The 11,824-nt window shown below is 44.0% G+C and overlaps 1 protein-coding gene across 1 annotated transcript; it reads left to right on the forward strand.

The window, feature by feature from the left end:
- Nucleotides 1-1,591: 1,591 nt before the first annotated feature.
- Nucleotides 1,592-11,548, forward strand: LOC138360312 (uncharacterized). Its single transcript, XM_069320230.1, has 2 exons — nucleotides 1,592-2,301; nucleotides 10,258-11,548. The coding sequence occupies exons 1-2, from the start codon at nucleotides 1,967-1,969 to the stop codon at nucleotides 10,868-10,870; spliced, it is 948 nt and encodes a 315-aa protein (XP_069176331.1). The 5' UTR covers nucleotides 1,592-1,966; the 3' UTR covers nucleotides 10,871-11,548.
- The last annotated feature ends 276 nt before the right edge of the window (nucleotides 11,549-11,824 follow it).

Here is an 11,824-nt window from a genome sequence, read left to right on the forward strand (position 1 = left end):
CCTGCCTTTTCCTTAGTCAAGGCATCTGTAGTCCCGGGCCTTACCTGGGCACGTCAGTCATGCCCTCGGACGGCCCTGACCTAGGCCCCTTAGCTGGGCCAGTCCGTTACGCCCTTAGCCGGGACCCCTGTGGAGCCCTTAGCTGGGCGGGCCCACCCTACCCTGTTAGCGGGCTAATGGTCGTGCGACCTAGTATTTTGGAAGGAGTATTTGCGCTTATCCTTCTAGTGCTTATGTCTCTCTTTTACACTCTTCTTAGTGGAACCTTCACGTTATATTTGTAATGTACTATTTATTGCTTATAAATAGTAATCCTGCTCTCCAGTTATTATCCAGTCCTATCTTTGCACTTAGACTGTTTCAGTTCAACTTTCTACTTAGTATCCGCACTTTTTCCCTGTGGCTTATTGTCGTTATTTATTATGTACTAAATTGTTGTAAATTTATATCACGGTTACAGTCCAGTATTTTATTTTATTTTTATATAGAGTTGAACTATTATACGGCATTGGCTTCCCAGCTCCCAAGTTTTGCATTATTTGGTAATAACTTTGTGAGTTCATAGTACTGGATTATTGCATATTTCATGTATTAAATTTGTCTATTTTAAAAACCCTAATCTGTGGCCCATTGTCGTTATCTTTGTTACGTTTTCTCTTAATGTATTCTAAAATCGTTTTGGCCTGCTCACCGCCGCTCATCGTGCCTGCCTCTACGAAGGGCTCGTCCAGTAACGGGTTCTCAGCCCCAGCTCCTAGTATGGGGGGGGGGGGAGTATTCAAGGAAGACTGAGGACTCTGGCGGCGGCGTCACGGGGTCAACAACGCAGCCGCGCCTGGATGCAGCAGCCCGGGGCCCAAGTTATTTGTGCTATATATATCTATATTAATTATTTCCTATACTAATTTAGAGTATTGCTATTTATTTTATTATTCCCTTCTCGTTCAGCATTAATTTATTATGGGTCTGGGAGTTAGTTTACTATTTTCGACCACTTCTACGTGGCACTTTCGACATTATCTGTTAATTTTACTATATTATTATATTAATTACATAATTATTTTACATATACGGATCCCTAGCCTTACTGGTGACCATTTCACCTTGCCTCATATCACCAGATCTTGTTGAAGTTCTTGGGGTACTGCTGCTCTCAGAATGGTCATTGACACTCCAAGACTGAACTCATCGGCGCCTCTTAAGGCAGTTTCTTAGGCTAACTATTCAGCTCTAGCATGCATCCGGAGGCCAACATACGATGGAGATCACTGTAACGGACTCGGTTACCATCCTTATAACTTGTTGTGTTCGTGTCACTCTGGACGCAAGCATGTTGCAGTAACGCCTTAAGACCTGTTTCTTATATTTGGTTTATTGTTTTATTTATATATTGATTTGATGATATATATATATTGGTCATATAAATATTGATTATGTTGGACTGTTCTATTGTTTTATATTATTATATTTGATTATATTTGAAATGAGTTATTACTTGCTAGATTACCCCCCCCCCCCCCCCCCCCTGGATCATCTTCTGCCTTTGCCTCAGATACGGTAACTGGTTACCCGTCACCCCCCCCCCCCCTTTTCTTCACATGTCTGGGTTTTTCCCGCTAAAGTTCTGTCGGTTTGATAGTTACCTTCGCTACAGTCTAGTTTCCTGGAAGATGTTATTCTCTTCCTTTCCCCTGTGAGTTTGCTCTAGAGACTCCTATCCTCTGTGTCAGTGTTCCTTTTCAGAGTTTTCCTCGGGGTATCTTCCTGACTTTATCCATTAATGACACTTGCCCAGTTCGCTTCCGAAAATGTCCCCCCCCCCCCCTCTTACAAACTAATTCCAGCAGTACCCTTAAGGGGTAGGTTCCTTGCCCGTCACGTTCCTACTGCATGCCCGCTTCAGCACACCCTTACTGCTTTAATACTTCCAGAACCGACTATGGAAGGCGCACAAGGTACACCATAGATGAACGAGGAAAAGGGATGGAGCCTGAGGGCAGACTACTGCACCCATGAAGTCGACACCCTCACCGCTGTGGGGCGGGCCGCAGCGACAATGACGGACACGGGGTCGACCCTGGGGAGTCGGCCTCGGTGTAGGCGGCTTCCCACTTCCCACACCCGCCCTGAGGCCAGCCTTACAGGATTGGTCCCTGTGAGGGCGGGCTCCAGCGATGACCAGTCTTACGACATCGTGCACAGCGCCCCTACTTGGGTGTACAATCCCTGTTCAACTCCCTGCTTACTCAACACAAAGCTGCTATTAGGACAATATCCAATTCTGACCCCAGACATCACTCGGTACCCCTACTCAAATCTCTGAATATGTTAGACATTAAGTCACTGCACATTCTCTCATGTGTATTATACATATATAAAACGCTAAACTATAATGCCAATCCTGATCTCTAAAGCTTCATAGAAGGTTGTAACAGAACCCATGAGCACCACACCAGAAATAAATACAGTTTTGATATTCCTAGAGTACGACTTAATCAAACTAGAAATGCTCTACAAATCAAGGGGCCCAGAATGTGGAATGACCTTCCCAACCATGTTAAAGACTGTACCTCTCTCAACCAGTTTAAGTTAAAAACGAAGCTATACCTAATAAATTCCCTGTAACCTACCTTACCCCTCTGTTGTCAACCCATGTATGTTTTTCTTTAAAGAGCGCTGTTTGTCGACATAATTGTATTTGTGCTGCTTTTTCATCTATGTTTTCATTTCTTGTTTTCATTCTACTCATTATGCTCAATTAGTATTAAGCTTGTCATTTAAGTTTATCATGCCCGAAACGCTTTGCGTAATAGTGGCTTTAGGCATTGTATGTACTAGCTCTACCTATAAGTCAACCAATCCTTTTAAATATTTATTGTATGTATGTACCTTACCTAAATAAAATTGTATTGTATTGTTGCTGTACGACCACCTCACAAGGACATTGCATGGGGGGTACACCTTGCCCTCTACGCTCTGGATCGTCGCGATGATGCTCCGTTGGCCTCACCAAGGACGCTGTTTAACTTGCAGCATGTTAGCTGCCTAGTAGAACGGCTAGTTTAACTTCTAACTGTAAACAGTTTAACTGTTTAACTGCCTAGTAGAACGGGTCTGGTACCTTTGTCAGTCAGGAGTAACCCGGCTGTTTTTAATGCCCTCTCCTGGGATGCGGGCACGGTTGCTGTTACAGAAACGAGTGGCCATATTCCTAGTTAAAGGTTGGCGAAGAACACTCGCCTCGCAAGGTCAAGTTGGTGGGCTCTTGCCTCTCTGTGCTCATGGTACGTCGCGATGGCGCTCCGTTGGCCTCTGCAAGGACGCTGTTTCACTTGTAGCATCTGTCTAGTAGACCCGGTTTGGTAACTTTTTCAGTCGGGGAAACCTGTCACAGCTAGCACGGTTACAGCCACAGTGCGAGTAGTCACATTCCTAGTTGCAGCGGCCAGCCGCCGCTCGCCCTTCGGGGTTGGGGGTTCCGTGCTGCTGGCCCTCACGGGATGGGGGGTGCTCCGCCGGAACCCCCAAAGTGCTAAGCCTGCAGATAGCTAAGAAATATTACCATGAATTGTAATTAGTATAAATTCAAATAATGCAACTTTCAATTACTAACTATAGATGTAACTATTAATTGTAATTGATTTAATACTTTATCATTATAATGATTATTCATTATAATTATTCTCTAATACTTTATTGTTATGCATTAGTCACTATTTATCATTCACCCTAATTAGCTATTTGATTCATTAAAAATAATTACTTCTCATTATACTATTTGTTATTATTATTATATTATATAATAATAATAATTTATTTATTATTTATTTTAATTTATTATTTATTATTAATTTATTATTAATTTATTATTTATTATTAATTTATTATTAATTTATTATTTATTATTAATTTATTATTTATTATTAATGTATTATTAATTTATTTATTATTAATTTATTATTTAATATTTATTATTAATTTATTATTAATTTATTATTTATTATTAATTTATTATTTATTATTAATTTATTATTTATTATTAATTTATTATTTATTATTAATTTATTATTTATTATTAATTTATTATAAAATAAACAAGTCCCCAATCTGAGTGCGTTTTCTTCCAACCTCAGAAAAAAAAACACGGCTTTCCCCAAAAAAGCGGTGGGTTTTCTGAGGAAAAGAAAACGTATGTCTGGAAGCTCAGTTTAACCGCCCAAGCTGCGCGAGCAACGAGCTGAGGTTATATAAGCTCTGCCTGCAGACTGGGTGGTCCCTGTCCCGACAAGCAAGCAGCTGCTCACTTACAAAACGTAAACACAGAAGTTTAGCCTGCTCAACTGTGCCCCCAGCATGGACCCTACACCAGTTCCTATCGACAACGACTCAGAGCGACCCGTCAGGGGCGTCCTGAGCCGATGTTATATATTTCCTTAACAGCATGAACCAGCACATCTATCTATACCAACCGAAACGCTGCGCGTACTAGTGGCTTTACAAGACTGTAATTACCATATTATGTATCCTCACATTCCCAATGTACCTTCTTGTATATGCATAAATAAATAAATAAATTGATTTCCTAATACCAACATAGCTTCATTCTCAGATAACGTAAAGAATCTTATCATAAATAACAATCTCAATAAAAATCACATCATTCTGGGAGGTGATTTCAATATTGACCTGGGTCTTCAAAACAACCCTCAAGTTGACTATTTCCTTAACGGCATGAACTCCTGTATGCTAATCCCCACAATCACCAAACCTACCCGAGTCACTCAAACATCTGCCACTACGTTGGATCACATATGGACAAACATAACAGCTCCCCTTGTATCTGGTATAATCTACGACAGAACAACTGACCACTATCCTACCTTTCTCATAGCGAACATGGACATAACACCACCAAAAAGCAAGAAACTTTCATTTAGGCTACACAGTGAATCAGCTTTAGGCAATCTTACAGATGCACTTCACAATATTAACTGGGATTCTGAATTCAATAATACCCAGGATATAAATTCATTAGCTAACCTCTTCCTCTCCAAAACTCTAAACCTCCACAACCTTCATTGTCCCCTTCTTACCAAGCAAGTAACTGACAAAAGATTAAACAATCCATGGCTCACAAGTGGCATTCTCAACTCAATCAACAAGAAACATGAATATGAAAAGAAACTTAGGATTGGCCTAGTTTCAAAGGAAGTAGCTAAAAGGTACTCATCAATGCTTACCAGTATCATAAGAAAGGCAAAACTTACATATTATGTGAATAGGTTCAATGAAGCAAAATGCAACATGAAAAGTACTTGGAAAACAATCTCTAGTATCCTACGAACTAAACAACACTCACATAACCAAATAAAACTACAAGGATGGGGATATACCGTCAACTGATTTAGAAATGGCAAATGAATTTAATAGTTTCTTTTCATCGGTTGGTGCTAATCTTGCCAGTAAAATCCCACAGACTCAGACACATATTAACACATATCTCTCAGGCAGCTATCCAAACTCTTCTCCTTTCACCAATCAGCCTGGCAGATGTTGTGTCCATCATACACTCTCTAAAAACCAAGGCAGGGAACACCAGTGAAATTCCGTCCATTGTATACAAGAGAGCCTCCCATGCCCTTGCCCACCCATAGCACTACTGTTCAACAAATCTATAGAGTGTCACGCCTTCCCTGATATCCTCAAAAAAGCAAGAGTAATGCCACTCCATAAAGGAGGCAATCCGGCGGACATAAACAATTATTGACCAATATCAAACATACCCATTCTATCAAAAAATTAGAAAAAATTATTTACAAACAGCTCTATTCCAACCTCGTAAAATTCGACATACTCAGCCCCTGCCAGTTTGGCTTCCGGTCCCAAAAGAGCACCAATGATGCAATCATTAGTCTCCTTGACGTAATCTACTCAGCCCTTAACAAAAATGAGTTTCCGATTGGACTCTTCATTGACCTAAGAAAAGCCTTTGATACTGTTATTCACAACTACCTCTTACTTAAACTCCAGCATTATGGAATCCGAGGCCTTGCCCTTGACTACATCCGATCCTATCTTAGTGACAGACACCAATATGTAACCATCAATGATACAACTTCTTCCACTCTAACAATTACCGTTGGAGTGCCACAGGGCAGTATCTTAGGACCTCTTCTATTTCTTATATATATAAACGATCTGCCTAATGTCTCTAATATTCTTAAACCTATATTGTTTGCTGACGATACTACCCTTATCTATTCAGACCCCAACCCACATACACTAAATAATGTTGTGAATAATGAATGAAAAAAGTCCACTTATGGATGTCAACTAACAAACTAACATTAAACATAAAAAAGACTTACTACATCCTATTTGGAAGCAAATCAGCAAATGCAATTCAGCTACAGATAGACAACATTACCATTAGTAATACAAATGATGGCAAGTTTTTTGTCCTATTCCTAGACAAGAGACTCATCTTCAGCACCCACATTCAACACATAACTAAGAAAGTCTCTAAGACAGTTGGTATACTCTCCAAAATAAGATATTATGTTCCTAACTCTGCTCTCCTCTCACTATATTATGCACTAATCTATCCCTATCTTAATTATGGTATCTGTGCATGGGGGTCTACCACTGCAAGCCATCTTAAGCCCATCATCACACAGCAAAAATCTGCTATCAGAATAATAACTAACTCTGCTTTCAGACAACACTCAGCTCCCTTGTTTAAATCCCTAAACTTGCTAAATATTAACTCCCTACACACATTCTCTTGTGTCAACTACATTTACAAAACCCTGTTCTTAAATGCAAACCATGCTCTGAAACTCTCCCTGGACAGATGTAATAGGACCCATTATCACCACACCAGAAATAAATATCTCTTTGATATTCCCAGGGTCAAACTTAATCTGTGTAAACACTCTATGCAAATTAAGAGACCTAGTCTATGGAACTCACTCCCTAGTGAATTGAAAAACTGTCAAACTTTTGCCTTATTTAAAAGCAAAACCAAAAAATACAAAATTTCATCTTCTTAGTTTCCTACACTGAGCTTTAAATTTACTCTGTATATAGTGTTACCCAATCTCCCAATTTTTATGTACTTAACCCAAACAACCTTATCATTGTGTTCATTGCTGTCTTATTTTATGTGCTAGCCATATGCTGTATTGTGACTACCAATTTTTGTCAACTACCATTCAAGCTGTCATTGCAATCAATCTGAGCTATCTATGTGCTTTAATATACCTACAATTTTCTCTCATCTTTTTTTTCTTGCCTTGTAACTTATCATTTTTTATAAATTTTGCAAGTATTTACCTACTTAAAATTTTCTTAGATTAAGGACCTGCCCGAAACGCTGCGCGTACTAGTGGCTTTACAAGACTGTAATTACCATATTATGTATCCTCACAATCCCAATGTACCTTCTTGTATATACATAAATAAATAAATAAATAAATAAATAAATAAATAAATAAATAAATAAATATAAGCTCTGCCTGCAGACTGGGTGGCTCCTGTCTCGACAAGCAAGCAGCTGCTCACTTACAAAACGCCCACCCTCCTCCCTGGATCCTCTGTATCCTCTGTTTTCTTTTCAAAGGAACGACGCACAGACAGGCTCAGGGGGCACTTGTTCTAGCTTGCTAAGCATTTGCGGTATCTTTGGGGGTGCTCCGCTGGAACCCCCAAAGTGCTAAGCCTGCAGATAGCTAAGAAATATTACCATGATATAAATATTACCGATATCTGGCGGGTGGCACCGGCACTGCTGCAGAAAATTCGTGGTAATTTCGTCTCCACTCAACATTGCATGGCCTAACTGCTGCCCAGCACGAGTTAAGTGCATGGAGACTTAATATGCCATAACTCACAGCGAACCTCAAAAGTAATCAACCAAAATTAATCAATTTTTGCCTGCCTATCGACGCCCCGTCTGCCAAGCATTCACTATACACCTATCCCCACTTTAATTTTCCAAGCATCTACCTGTAGAAACACTACCAAGAATCTATCGCCGAAAACATGCCCAAACATAGCAACAAGCAAGGTAGGGGTGCCTCTCGCTCTTCATCCATAACTCCTAGAGATCTGAATGGAACACTGGCAACGCTGCAATCCTCACCGATGTTGGTAAATGGCCACTGCTTCGCAAGCGGGGATGTTTCTGATGGGGTAGAAAGAAACATTTGCGCAGCGCGTCCCGCGGCGTTGCGCGGGCAGTCTGGGGCCGTATAAATACGGGGGCACAGAGGGGCTCTGCCCTCACTCCGCCTGCCCTCGCCGCTGCCCTCGCAAAGCCGCTACGTCAAGACCATGAAGGTGACCCTTAAAAATGACTGGATGTGGTACGACAAGGCCTTCAGATGGGACAAGGAGAGGTCGGACTGTTCTTGGCTTGATTACAGGCTGGACCTGGAATTCCGCTCGGTACAGCGCGTCGCACACGTCGCTGTTCAGACAGGCAGACAGGAGGCAGGTCGGCCGGCAGCCCTTACCCTCTCTAGCGCCCGGGTTGCAGGGCTCCCCCCGGGCTACTGCTTTGCCTACCACTCGAGAGGACCCGGCTGCAGTTTTACTTCATGTTCCTTCCTGCACTACTGCCCGCGCTGCCGAAGGAGGCACCCGGGCCTACACCACGTGCCCCCCAGCTCACATACGCGACGGACCCACCCATGACCAGCGCCCACGAAGACAACCACAGGACAAGGCTAAGAAGAACGCCGGCAGTAACAACGCCGGTGGACGCCGACGCCCTTGATGCTTTGCTGGTGGGATACCCCCTGCGAGACTACGTCGTGGGGGGCTTCAGAGGGGGGTTCCTACTTGGCTTTGAAGGAGTGCGAACCCCCCTCACTTCACGCAACCCTCAGGCTACGACGGACCTCCCGCACATCGTCGGGCCCATGCTCGACAAGGAGTTGAGTCTAGGACGCATCGCGGGCCCCTTCGAAGCCCCCCCCTTTCAAGAATTTCAAGTGTTTGCCCATAGCACTGAGGGAGAAGTCTACGCCGGGCAAGTACCGCCTCCTGCACAACCTTAGCTACCCTTACTCCCCTGACAGTGTGAACGCCAACATCCCCCGGGAATCGACGTCCGTCACCTACCAGTCTATCCATGATGCGGTGACAATGGTTGTCAGCCGGTCCCCGGGGGCTCACCTGGCAAAGTGCGACATCGCAGAAGCTTTCAGGATCGTCCCAGTACACCCGAGCGACTACCATCTCCTGGGGTTTTCTTATGGGGGCAAGTACTACTACGAGAAGATGCTCAGCATGGGAGCCGCCCCCTCCTGCCGGATCTTCGAGACCTTCTCCAGTGCCCTGCAATGGATCCTCGCGTAGAAGTTTGGGGTGCGCGACGTTGTGAAGGTATTGGACGACTTCCTCTTCGTCAGTTTCACTTTCGACGAGTGCCAGCGAAGCCTGAGGGTGTTCACTGCCCTCTGCGAGCGATTGGGGGTCCCCTTGGCACCTCACAAAACAGAGGGCCCGTGCTCCTGCCTCACGTTCCTGGGGCTGGAGATTGACGCTCACAGGATGGAAACAAGACTACCAGAGGACAAGAGAACGAAGTACACGGCAGCAGTGGAAGTCGCGCTGAGTCTGGAGCGCATCCCCCTCCGGGACCTGCAGGCGATCATTGGGAAGTTGCAATTCGCCACCGCGGTAAAGACCTCTGTGGGCCTGTGCCCACAGAGGTCCTGTGGGCACAGACCTGTGCTGTGGGCCTCGCTTACGCGAGGCCCACAGCGCCCCTCGCGCCTATGCCACTTGGACGCTGAGGCTAAGCTCGATCTCGCCGCCTGGCGCTCCTTCCTCACTGACTTCAATGGAGTAACAGTCTTTCCCCCAGATGGCGGATGGGGAAACGCTCCATCACTTTCAATGTGTGCAGATGCTTCTTCCAAGAGGTATGGCCTAACACTAGGGGCAGCCTGGTTCAGGGGAACGTGGCCGCAGGTCTGGGGTCGGCTCAACATTGCTTTGCTCGAGCTCTACCCTTTCTTCATGGGTATAGCACTTTTCGCCCCGGTATTGGCCAATAAGAGGCTGGTGTGCAAATCGGACAACAGTGCAGTGGTAAACGTGCTCAACACACTCTCTGCTAGGTGCCCCCTACTAATGCAAATTGTCAGGCCCTTGGCAGTGCTCTTACTCATCCATAACATTACACTCCTACCCTCCCACCTCCCAGGAAAATTAAACGGGGTTTGTGATGCTCTTTCCCGCTTACAGACGCTGCCGCCCTTGTTCCTGCGAGAAGCAGGCCTCGCCGAGACGCCGACAACAGTTCCCGCGCACCTCCTGCCCTGCAACTGTGAGGACCCTATTCAACTCCCTGCAGCCAGCGACGAGGCGTACTTACAGGGCTAAGTGGGTGGAGTACGCCGCCTACGTCTCGGCAGGGCGGCGAGGAGAATGCCCCTTTGATGCTGCACCTTCGACTCTGGTGAACTTCCTGCAATCTCTGCTCTCGCGGGGCCTGGCTTACCGCTCTCTGCACGCCTATCTAGCGGCCATCGCCTTCGTCTGCAAGCTACACGGTAGGAGGGACCCAACTCGGCAGTTCCTGGTCACCCAACTCCTCAAAGGGGCACGTAACTCCGCACAGCGGGCCCCTGCACGGCGTCTCCCTGTGACGAGGAGCCTCCTGCATCGCCTGCTGCGGGCACTGGGAGGCGTATGTAACTCTGCCTATGAGAAGTCTTGCTACAGGGCGCTCTTCTCCCTGGCTTTCCACGCCTGCCTACGCCCGGGTGAGGCGGTCTACGTGGAGCATGGACGACACACGCTCAACCTTGAGCAGGTATCACTTACGACGGCAGGAATATATTCTGTTTGGCAATAAATCCTCTAGTCATATAAATCTCAAAATAAACAATACCCAAATTTGTAACAAATTAGATGGCAAATTCCTTGGCATTCTCATTGACCACAAGCTGAATTTCCAGGGACACATTCTAAATATATCAAAAAAAGTTTCAAAAACTGTGGGCATTCTTTCTAAGATCAGATATTATGTACCACGCCCTGCCCTGGTGACTCTCTATTACTCCCTTATCTATCCTTATCTCAACTATGGTATTTGTGCTTGGGGTTCTACTACCCAAAATCACTTGCGTCCTCTAATTACCCAACACAAAGCTGCTATTAGAACAATATCCAACTCTGGCCCCAGACATCACTCGGTACCCCTACTCAAATCTCTGAATATGTTAGATATTAAGTCACTGCACATTCTCTCATGTGTATTATACATATATAAAACGCTAAACTATAATGCCAATCCTGATCTTAAAAGCTTCATAGAAGGTTGTAACAGAACCCATGAGCACCACACCAGAAATAAATACAGTTTTGATATTCCTAGAGTACGTCTTAATCAAACTAGAAATGCTCTGCAAATCAAGGGGCCCAGAATGTGGAATGACCTTCCCAACCATGTTAAAGACTGTACCTCTCTCAACCAGTTTAAGAAAAAAACTAAACACTACCTAATAAATTCCCTGTAACCTACCTCACTCCTCTATTGTCAACCCATGTCTGTTATTTTCTTTTCTTTTTTTTTTTAATCAACACTGTTTGTCAACCTATTGTATTTGTGCTGCTTTTTCAGTCATGTTCCCCCTTTTTTTTATCTTTATTTGTATTTGTTCTCAACACTTTTTATTCTTTATGCTCAATTAGTATTAAGTTCTAGATATTAATGTTTTTCTTGCCCGAAACGCATTGCGTAATAGTGGCTTTAGGCATTGTATGTACTAGCTCTATCTATATATCAATCCATTAATGTAACATCACT

This window comes from Procambarus clarkii, unplaced genomic scaffold (genome assembly GCF_040958095.1).
Source record: "Procambarus clarkii isolate CNS0578487 unplaced genomic scaffold, FALCON_Pclarkii_2.0 HiC_scaffold_107, whole genome shotgun sequence".
Classification (NCBI taxonomy): Eukaryota; Metazoa; Arthropoda; class Malacostraca; order Decapoda; family Cambaridae; genus Procambarus; species Procambarus clarkii.